This window comes from Etheostoma cragini, chromosome 2, assembly GCF_013103735.1.
Source record: "Etheostoma cragini isolate CJK2018 chromosome 2, CSU_Ecrag_1.0, whole genome shotgun sequence".
NCBI lineage: Eukaryota > Metazoa > Chordata > Actinopteri > Perciformes > Percidae > Etheostoma > Etheostoma cragini.
This window is the reverse complement of record NC_048408.1, coordinates 28,461,924-28,473,536: the sequence shown is the minus strand read 5'-3', so window position 1 is coordinate 28,473,536 and position 11,613 is coordinate 28,461,924. Positions and strand designations below refer to the sequence as shown.

Here is an 11,613-nt window from a genome sequence, read left to right as displayed (position 1 = left end):
AGAGAGAGAGAGAGAGAGAGAGAGAGAGAGAGATCCTGGCTTGCAAATAAGCAAAGCATGGCAGATGAAGTCAAGGCCACACCCACACCCTGCATCTTGCCCCCCCCCTCTCCTCCTCGATAGCATTTAGAGCTACAGACTCAGAAATGGCACATATTAAGGAAAGCTCATTGTGGGACTGGCTCTAGTGGCTGTAATTCTGCACCAAGGCTGAACTTTGGGAAAGAGACTTTAGATACAGTATTAGCGGATCAATAAGGTCTATACAAAAGCATCCAAAAAGCACCAAGTCATTGGCCCTTTAACATGACAAAGTAGGAAAAGCACAGGTGTAAATAATAAAATGAACGAATGCTGACTTCCATTTAGCTGCTCTACATTCAGCATCCTGATTCACTTAGAAACCAGAGTAGAATTAAACCAAGTTGAGTTATTGTTATTAGTAACACATCCTTTCCTGTTATAACAAGTCAGAATTACCTCTGGGGGAGAAAAAACAACAACGCCCTTTTTTTCAAAATTAGCCATCCTCCCATAGAGGCCTAAATCCATCGGCTTAGTTCACAGTTTTCTCACTCCCGACCATCATTGACTGACTGATAGAAATTAGATGCCAGCTGAACGTGACTGACTGCATTAGGACCACTACAGCAGGGCAAACGTCAGTCTCCTTTTACAATGTCTGGTAAGGTTTTGTTCCGTGAAATCCAAGGACTCAGTTTTGTCTCGAGGTACGGCAGGACAATGCTCAAATAAATCACACGACCCAATTTGCAACAGGATATGTGTGAATCTTGGGATTGAGCAAAGACTCTCCAGGGCTGAGGCATACTGGGAAATTAAAATGTTAATAAAAAAAAATAAAAAATCAATCTTGAATGGAGTGCATGTCTAGTCCTAACGACTACTCGAAGCGCTTTACACACTACAGGCACCATTCACAAACACATTCATAGACTGGCGCCGATAAACATTCACACACATTTAGTTGTTCAGTTTTTGGATCCGGCACAGCGCTGGGAAACGTCCATCTACTGTCAGCTGTTACCAGAGGACGCAGATGAGGGGAAACAAGAAATAAATAAACAAAATCTCTCAAACCCAAACTCCCAGTCAGCTCATTGACAGGCATCAAGTCGTTTCTTGCATATCGACAGTTTCATTTAAAAGAAATGTACGGACACACTTTGTGATCCATTTCTGTGTAAAAGGGCCGCACACTCACCTAAAAAAATATATAAAAATACAAGACTGTCCTATTTTTAAGCTTGTAGAGCGGAGGTCCGCAGAGCAGACGCACCACTGATGGACATCCGGCCAAAAAGAAGAACACCCGGCAGAACTTCCGGCAGCAACAGAGCAACCCCAGAAGTGCAGCGTCGTGACTGTAGACTATGTGACTCGGAAAACTTTGCGGCGGGTGTTGTCTCACCTGGTCGTACTCAGTCCTGCCCCCTTGTGGCGACATGGCCAGTGGGTAGGGACTCAGAAGACCCCTGTGTCCCCCGTAGGCCTCGCCAAACGCAGGCTCCATCCCATTCATACCCGGCTGCGAGGGAAGAAACACACACACACACACACACACACAAAGACACAGAGTGAGACAGAAATCCAACAGCGAAGCCACGAGGAGTATCATTCATGGACAACGGGGTTGTGTAGAGAACGCCAGACGGTGTTTCAGCGGGTGTTCCTACTTTACCTGAGGCATGCCCGAGGCAGGATGGTGTCAGGTCGCGGACACAACGTCGGTTTAAAGTGAGTTCTGCTGCAAAAAAACACACACAAACCAAGTTCAGAGTTGAGCCACATCAAGGAGGAGACACAGAAGGGAAAGAAAAGCAGGAAGGTGACGGAAGAGGAAGAGGAGGCGAGTGTGTAATCTATTACCTGAGGTTGAGAGTCGAGAGGGTCAAGGGGTGGAGCTCCTTTCACATGTCGCAGCCCTGCAGCTCTCAGCCTCCCAGCCTGGACCGGGGAAGAGGAAGAGGAGGAGGGACAGGGAAGGAGGAAAATCAGACATGGGTTCAACAGAGGACACAATCTGAATTATATAGCAATACGACAGTGAATGTAAACACATGGTTACAGCACAGAGATATAGGAGGATGCGATGTTTATCTGTGTGTTTGGAGGTAAGAGCGTGAGATGTGGAACAGTTACATAGTTTTCATTGAATTCAGTTTGGGTGATCAGCACATAAAGAAGAGATGACAGGTTCTAAATGTCTTCTCCTTAAAGTAATGCAATTTTTTAAACCTTTCAACAGAAACCTTTGCATTAAAAGTAATCTGTGAAATATATCTTTTTTATTTTACTTTTTGTTCCTGTATTCTGTGTTTATGAAGTTAAACATAATTAAAGGTGTTGGAGTTCTTTTGTGTCTGTTCAGCCACAATGGATTATTTAGATGGTTACTTTTTCTTTACCAACATGAAAAACATGCCGCTGCTGCCAGAAATGTCGGACATATCATTTCCTGAATTACCTGCCAGCAACGAGCATTTCAGATAGCAAACACAAAAGCTTTTATGCACTAGAAAAAGCTTGAACTTTACTCTGTAGAGTAGCAAAGGATTCATGTCCCATTGGTACATAAATATGAGGAAAATGATCAACTAGCGTGAGTAGTTTCACTTCAGTTGAGTTTTAATTTCAGCACCATGTGTTGTACATAGTCTACCGACTATACCTGTAGTAAATCTTTTGTTGAATTGTGTACTAACAATATACAAAAAAAAAAACTCGGCTAACTGGTCTAGCTACCACTAAAAACACAATGTAAGTAAACGATGTGAGAAAACACTGCGACTATTACGATAAAACTACAGAAATAAAACGTTTACGTGAATAAAATAGATTCACTCGTCCGTCAACGGTTACACTTCAATCACCAATGATGGTTAACAACGACGACACCACCCATGATCATTTGAAACTTACATCCTAGACTGTAAAAACAATATGTACAATCATTGGTTTACATTCATAGTTTTGATTGAGAGAGGCCCCTAGCAGAAGAAAATGACACACTCCATATTTAATACAGCAGTAAACTATTTTCTATGTAAGTGCATGGCGGTGTAATGGCGTCCTGAGCAGATAATTAAGTCACACTCCCTCTGTGTGTAATCTCAGCTTCTCTGTTCTTTGCGTTGATGGCCGCTCCGGTCACACGTGCATGCGAGCGCTGTGTACGTTAGTATCCGATGCCAAGGCGTGACAACTTGGGGAGTGGTCTGTGTTTTTTTTTTAATGAATATCATATAGAAGCAGACTCTTTTTAGCAAACGTGTCTGAAATGGGAGTGAATAGTGCATGCGTTGGGGGCTATTTTTAGCCAGCCGCGGATTATTTCACATTTGGTGCTTTAGCAAGTATATGGGACAGCAAGACGGTGTGTGTGGAATTGAGTCAGATAAGAATAAACTACAATGTGTGTGTTCAGGGTATTAAAAGGAACCCAGAGCAACAGTGTGGCTCACTGATGTGTTTTTAACAACAATGGCATATAGGAAGAAGATCTATCAGTCATGGTCGGTTTTGGACTTTTAAATGGGATTTCTCGACCAAAAGAAGAAAAAAAAAAACACAGATTATTGCCAGCATTATCATTTAACCTAGCTAACTCGCCCTCTAAAGAGCTGCTTTTTGGGCTCCACCCAATACGGTTAAACTCCACCAATGAGATTTTCCCTGCCTGTGGAGCCACTCTGCATCAGTTAGCCTAATGTTTGTGTAACCAATACTCCATTAGAGAGGAGGCCACAGTGCAAACTCCTGATCCGTTCATGTGGGGCTATGATGAAACATCGAGCAACACACACGCACACACAGTTCAGTACCTGTAGGAAAACAGAAAATAGCAGCTCACACTGACCCGGGTTCAGCGATTTAAAAACACTGCTATAATACGTTCTCTATGGGTTGACCTCAGGCAAACAAGAATGAGGAAATGAGGATTGGCTGGGCGGATATGACACTGCCTTGGCATGCCACATGGAAAACTGGTATTTGGCACAAAGAGCAAGCCAGCTACCAACATGCTGTGTACACAAACATTTGTCAGACACAGGGCGTTTTGAAGTAGATAGCAAACGGCTGCAACAAATGTTATAATCCCACCGAGCAACAAATTCACATTTTTTATCTTTACAGTAACGTTTCAGCAGCAGTGCTACGGTGAGCAGGAGTATTTGAGATGGAAAACATCGGCAGTACTTTGATTGAAATAGTAAAACTTGTTCAAGTGCTGCTCCTCAGTAGTATGCTCCTACTCAAACCAGATTAGTTTTTATTCTACGCTGTTTTCCTGTGTCATGCTTTAAAGTATCCCTTATATCTTACAGAGCACAACAGTGTGGCTCCTGGAATAAAAATCCCATTCTTTTTTTCCATAAGGAGTTTTATTATTAGCCATGTGGTCTTAACCGTCTGAGGTAGAGAGAAAGTCTCGTTTATGTACACCGTCTTGTTCTTTGCCTTTTCTGCTGTTTACAAATTGTTTTTTTGAGTCAAATCAAATGTGTTCTGGTCCTAACTCCCCCCGTAGCTGGTTGGCTTCCAGGCTTAGATCTCTTCATATAAGCATCAGTCGGTCAGTGGACATATTGCATGGAAAAAGATCACTTCTGGGACCAGAGTGGTTCTAAAAGTGGACAGTCACTGGTCTTTAGCCCCTAGTGTGTTATGTTAAATGTTGACAGTGTTTTAGCAGCTGCTGTTACTTTCAAAAGCTCTAGATCTAAAGACCTACTTTTTTGATCGCGCTTTAAAAATGTATCTATCTATTCCTGTATCTGTCTATTCATGTATTTTAGCCCGTTCTGCTTCTTGGTGTACGTTAGTACAGTATATACCAGGATGAAATCTGTATCCATTTCTAATCCTGCATCTGGTGTTTCTTCACTGTACAATTATGATTTTATGACAGCGTTCCCTTAGCTCCTGTTATTATTTTCCGTGAATGCTGTAATTATAGAGTGTTTTTATTAGTTACGAAGCCACTTATCGTGATGTGCGGTTTCTGTGAATTACTCAGTGTTACACTGTATGTATGAAAAGTGCTATATTAATATATTATTCTGGGGTGCATTATAGTAGATGGAATCACCTTACACATACTTTACTGCCATTGCGGCTACTGCGTGACTTCCCTATTACTTTTACTGCTTGCACTGTAATCTTGAGTTTAATTACTCTCATGATTTCTATTCTGATATTTATTTGATATACTATTTATTTTACTTTTCTCTATCTGGACTTATTTCCGTCTTTGGGGGTGTGTTCTGCACATTGACTGCAGTTAATATTAACAGTCTATGGTTCTGCACCGACAAACCGGAGCAACACCTTCATTTAAACTGAAGCATGGTGCACTGGACAAAATACATTTCCCAGACTTCTCAGGTCATCTGGGACAGGTCTGCTTTCTGTCCCCAGAGTCAGAACCAAACAGGGTGAAGCAGCGTTCAGTTTCTATGCTCCTCAGATCTGGAACAAACTCCCAGAAACCTGCAGCTCCGCTGCTACTCTCAGCTCTTTTAAATCAAGGCTGAAGACCTTTCTTTTTGATGTGGCCTTCCTTTAAATGGTTGTTGATTTCTTTAATATTTAATTTCTTATACTGCACTTTAACTTTTATTCTAGTGTTTTATCTGTTTTTATCTCGGTATAAAATGTAGCTTCATCACCATTAAACTGTAAAGTTCACAAGGATAAAAACATATGATGCAATTGTGTTGTCCTTCATAAGCCCAAGGAAATATGCAAAAGAAATTGTTTTGATGTAAAGCACTTTGAATTGCCATGTTGCTGAAACGTGCTATCCAAATAAAACTGCCTTGCCTTCTGACCCCCCACCAAACGAGAGAAAACATAATGTAAAGCCCGTTGCACACGGATGCACACGGTTACACACCATTTCCTAACCCAAACAAGTCATTCAACCTGGCAACCATGGAAAAAACAGTGCACACCGCTTTGAATGTGTCTCGACATTTTAAAGGCTGATCAATTAGGACTCATCTCATTTTATCAGCTATTATTCTGTCAGAGAAGGAGCCACATTTGTCCAACTACTTCATGTCCCATTAAATGTATACATCTCACTGTTACCTGACTCCAGAACTCCTCGGGCTTGTTTGCTGTTTTTCCAAGGTATATTTACATGGAGGAAACTGATGCACACAAGCTGGTTCTTGTTCATACTCCAGCTGATATAGGAGACAGGTGTGCCTTCGTGCAATAACAATCCTGCTATCATTTAATGTGTGATGGTCCAAAGGTCTCTGTGCTCATAAACACACAGGCAGAGTTCACCGTAATGCAACATGGGGAAACAAAAGTAAATTGCTTCATCATAAACTACTGTGGGTCAATAACCGCCAGTAACCATTGTCTTTATGTTCAGACAACCATCCATTTTGCTTTCTGTAAACAAGGCGGTAAGAAAGAGTGGATGCCTAAACGACGACGTCTTATGTAACAAATGCATACATGCATGCTTACATTCACAGTGCGGTACGCTTGTGGTTCATGCATGTGTGCAGAATTTACATTCACTTACATAGACAAACAACACTCAAATGCCTCACAACTACACATACAACTAGAAGTACAATTTTGGCTGTTTTATTTGTGTCCTTATCAAAAACAATTGCTCTTAAAGAAATGTTACGTTTACTGTTCGATGAAATTTTGCACACATGCCTCATCCTTAAAACCAATTTGGTCATTTCCCGCCATACAATTACTCCCAACTGACTCTTGTAGTAGTGTATTAGTAATGCACTGGAGGAATTATCCTAAACACTGTGTGGGCACAGAAAAAAATGACCCCATGGCATTGCAACAGCTTGTTATGTAACAGCTCTGAAACAGGGCAGGGTATTCAAATGAATGCATATCACACCGTAGTGTACCTACCAGTGTTCAATTATTTTATCATTGACGAATCAAGGTAACCAGCTCTAGTTTCTTATATTGTTCAACCAACTGTTTAAAGTCCATAGGTATTCCTTTAACTAGACTATCACATTAGACAAAGAAAAGCAGAAAATCCTCAAATCTGAGACGCTGGAACAACGAACGTTTGAACACAATCGATCGAAAATAGTTTGGTTCATTTTCTGTCAAACAACTAACTGATTAATCAACTAATCGTTTCGGCTCTACCACTTTTCAACAGGGTAATACAATGCGTTTGTGGTAGAAATATGACTTTATTTATGGTATTCTTTGTTTATTTGTACTATGGGGTCACTATCAGGGGTCAAGTGTGTGTGTTTATACATATATACATACACACACACAGTTATTTCGTGGATCAGAATACTATGCAGGATAAAGTTCCCTTGGCCTTTGGAATTAAAATAGCCCCCCCCCCCCCCCATCATCACATACCCTTCACCATACATAGATATTGGCACAGGGAACTTTCCATAAGATCATCTCTCAATGCAAACCAGCTTTTACGCCAACTGACATAACACCATGTCTATCTCTATGTATTTCTAATGACATTTGTGGTTTCTTTAAAATGGTACGCCTATCTCTACACTAACTTGTGTTTGGGTAACAACTTTTAAAATAAACAAGGTGTTTTAGAAGCAGTTTCAGACATGAAAACACAGTTTTGACTGTGGGAGCAAGTCATGCTGACTGTTGACCATGATGCAAATTTAGAGCATGAGCAAGAGTCTGACCAGACAATAGACCTCTAACAGCTGGCGGCCTCTTTACAAAAGACAAGCAAAGAGAGTAGGATAGAAGAGAGCACCGTCCGTAACGGATGGATGGATTGATGGATGGATGTTACGCACGGAGAGACGAGCGACAGGAAAGAAGTAAATTAGGCCGGGGTCCATAAAGAGGCTGTGATGGCGGAGAGTGTGCCCGAAACAGCGAGGAGGAGACGGGAGAGCAGGGGGATGGGGATGAGGGAGGGGGGCGGTCTGACTGTCTGGGAGGCCAATTTGCCAAATTAAATCTCCAAAAATCTGGGCGGCGGACAAAGCTCCGTCTCGCCTGGGAAATCTCCCCTTCTCGTCTAATTAAATCCACTAAACTTCAACCACAGCAAGGGGGAAAAGGAAAAGATCAACCCCCTCAATACGACCCGGATGCGCCCCCTGTCTCTCCTCTCCTTGTCCTTGGAGCTCCGTTTCCCGTAACGAAGGAAAGCAGAAGTGGCCCCCGTGTGCCGTCCCCTGTATCGCCCGGCTTCCCTAGCTGTCCCTGCGGTGCGCGTCCCGTCAATGTCCCGGTGAACCGAGCAGTGCAAAGGCACTGACGGGGCATTACGGTGCTGTGTGTCCGCACAGCTGGATAGCGCAACAGAGCCAGAGCGGGGAAGGGAAGAAGCTGCCATGGTGGCAGCCAGCAGTGTGTCCCGCATGGCATGGCACGGCACGGCCGAGGAGCCGCACTTCCACATCCAGACCCTCTTTTCCATTTCACACTGCACATTCACAAGCCATGCATTTTTTTTATTTACTATTATTTCACAAAATAAAGCCTAAATTCCTACCTAAAGCAGATCCCAAGCGTCGCGGAGTATCCAGGAGCCGAGACAACAGGGATCCTTTCAGCGCAAGACAACAATAAAAATGGGGCGCAGCTGGCAGTGCCGCCGGATGTCTAATATTAATAGTTAATACGGCCGATTTCAGAGCATGTGGATGGGCTTCACCGTTTAACTGCTCCAGCTACATGCTGCCATAAAGTCGGTTTTTAGAGCCACGCCAACTCGGATGTCCGTGAAATATTAAAGTTGACGCGAGGAATAAATCCCAACAAGTTTTGGCTGCTGTTTGTCCACCTGCAGGTGCTGCTGCCGATCGGTGGTGGTAATGTTACAGGCCCTGGCAAGTTATGCTCGGTAGAAAATGGAGTTTTATCATCATAAAACTGCAAAGTTCGCAAGGATTAAAAACCCAAAACACACGCACGGTCGTCCTTTAGGTGCGCAAGAATATAGTTAATATGCAAAATATGCAAAAAATGTAGGCTAATAGAAGTGTGACGCGCCAGCAGTTTTAATATACAGGCTACATGTGTTATAATATGTTAAAATAATGTTTCCTGGAACCAAGCTCATATTCCATCCTCGGGTATTACGCATTTAAATGGTCTAAGTCAAGTGTGCCGTGCATGCTACTGTATGTATTATCCATGTGAAAGTGGCCATTTTTATCACAGAATATCGTTAAAAGCGTACATATGTTGTTTCCTCTCCATTTGTAACTTCCCAGTCTGTAAACTTGATGTGAACGCGCATTTATTTGCCTAAGCAGAGACATGCGAGCTGGGCTTTACCTTATCGCGTGTCCTCGGATGTCCCCTCGGACGTACGGCTCCTCCGGACCGGGGTAAAATGTCGGCCTCGGCCTCTCCAGATGAGATTAGTAAACACCATCCACACACATGAGAAGAGCCCGCGCGGACAGCGGCGCGCGCTCAGCCATAAAATCCCATTTCACCTACAGCGACGTGCAGGAAGTTAGTGTACAGCAGTCGCGAGCTCTGGCCCTATATGGCGGATAAACGGGACAGAAAAGATGGTTGTAGGACTGTTAACACCCCCCACCCCCACCCCCCCTCGCCTGCTTCACCACCACCAACTCCTCCTCGTGTCTCTCCCTCCCTCCATTGGAAGCTTAACGTTTAGGAGATGACATGGTGGGGGAATGAAAGCTCTCCCCCCCCCACCCGAAGCTAATTCCTAATATTAATAAAGTTTTACAGTCTTGTAAGTTTAGGTCTGTGTGTGTTATGGCGTCTTCCGCAGAGCTCACAAATACAAACACTTTCTCTGCAGGCCCCGCGCGCTTTAAATTCACTTTTTAGGGTCAGACAGGAGGACGACAACGTAAAAACAGAGATGGAGGGCGTGTGTTCGCTCGGCTGGATGCCTTGCGCAGGTTTAAGGTGCTCTGTGTTGTTGTTGTTGTGTACCAGTAGTGTTGTTGCTGTTGTGTACCAGTGTTGTTGTTGTTGTTTACGCAGTAATTAGCTACATATTTTGTCGTTCAGCGGACTGTAAAGGTACAAAAAGCAGCTGAGAGTGACTGACCTGGTCGAAAGTGGAAGTGTGTCAGCTGTAAAACACAGTTGCAGCTCTCATCGGCGGATTGGGGGCATTTGAGTTCACGAATAATCCCGTATACCAATAGTCAATCTCGAGAGATTAGTGTGCCGGATCTCTAGCCGCGAGTTTCAAAATAAAGGTCGCGTTGAGGAAAAGGCAAACTTTTAATTGAAGATTGATGTGCTGGCAATACACTTTTTATGCCCATGCTCTTGTAAGTAACAGTGGGAGTCTTACTGTTTACAAATGTAAATGTTGTTTATTCATATTTATATCTATATAGTTGTTTTTTTGTGTCCTGTTGATCTTGTTTTTACATGGATATCGATTTCTGTGTAATTAACATTGTCTTTTATGTGTTTCCTGTAGTGGGCATATTGTCCAGTAAGGCTACAAGTTAGAAATTATTATTATTATTATCATGATTATTATTGTTATTATTGTCTTTGTGATCTTTGTTAATAAACACGTTTTTTAGATGAAAACGAATGTATATGGGCATTGTTGATAGATTCAGGTCCAAATATTGACATTTTAGTGCAAAGTATTTGAATTCCGCATATTTTGTTTATAATTTGTTTTTCCTATTGGCTGATGGTGCTGGTTTTCCTAACCAGACATCCAAGTATTGGTATTGCTATTCGTAAAGCTATTGAATTAGCCTTGTTTTATGGAAGTTGATTTTTATTGCTTGAATGCAATTGAAACAGAATAAATTCAACTTTAATCTTCAGTCTATATTTAACTTTGCTAAATCTGACCACGAAGCTTGAAAATACTTGCAACCTTGAAGGGCCTTTCTGTGTGGCTGTTGCATGTTCTCTGTCTGCGTAAGTTTCCTCCCAACACCCAAAAAATAAATGTCAGTGCTCCTGTTGGACTACATTTACACTATTGCGGGTTGGTTTGACAACAATTGTATTTTTGCCTCATTACGCCTCGTGTTCACACTACTTTGGTGTTTCAGAGCCCCTAAAACAGAGACATTTGGAAACACTGCTATGTGCTGCCCCTGTTTTATTTTGAAACCTCAGCGAGTGCTTTGTAGTCTAGACGGGTACAAACGAAGAACTTTGGAAACAACTTTCACGTCCATCCTTCAGTCTTACCGGTTAGGTAGGCATATGCAAATGACAAATTTAGTTTCTATGTATTTTTGTGCTTCGAAATGACAAAGGCACTTTTAAATTACTTAACTTACTGATGGATTATCTGTAAAAATAAAAATGAAAATAAAAACACAGATACAGATGCTCTGCATATTGCCCCAAAAAACAGCATCCTTATTTCCGCTGACATCTCATGGACAGACAACATCACAGCGGTAATCAAGAAGGCCCACCAGCGGTAACACTCCCTGAGGGTCCTCAGGAACCTGGACTCCAACCTGCTGCTGACCTTCTACCGCTCGTCCATCCAGAGCCTGCTGACCTACTGCATCACAGTCTGGGACGGCAGCGGCACCGCGGCAGACAGGGAGAGGCTCCAGAGAGTTGTAAGGTCAGCATGAAGGATCATAGGCT

General features: G+C 42.7%; 1 protein-coding gene and 1 long non-coding RNA gene across 4 annotated transcripts in view; both read right to left on the bottom strand.

Annotated features, from left to right (window-relative positions):
* The window catches only part of LOC117951951 (CREB3 regulatory factor-like), an 18,500-nt gene extending 18,405 nt beyond the window's left edge, over positions 1–95 (bottom strand). The window contains exon 1 of the mRNA XM_034883960.1: positions 87–95. Within this exon, the coding sequence (XP_034739851.1) occupies positions 87–95 (9 nt within the window). The remainder of the gene's footprint in view (positions 1–86) is intronic.
* Positions 96–1,331: 1,236 nt separating this feature from the next.
* On the bottom strand, positions 1,332–10,182 carry LOC117934647. 3 transcript variants are annotated; one of them, XR_004654530.1, is made up of 5 exons: positions 10,076–10,182; positions 9,319–9,482; positions 1,891–1,968; positions 1,703–1,768; positions 1,332–1,549 (listed from the first exon to the last, which is right to left on the bottom strand). It is a non-coding gene; the product is annotated as an uncharacterized LOC117934647 (long non-coding RNA). The 3 variants fall into 3 exon arrangements; XR_004654531.1 differs by lacking the exon at positions 9,319–9,482 and having other exon boundaries at positions 10,076–10,167; XR_004654528.1 differs by lacking the exon at positions 10,076–10,182 and having other exon boundaries at positions 9,319–9,581.
* Between the last annotated feature and the right edge of the window lie 1,431 nt (positions 10,183–11,613).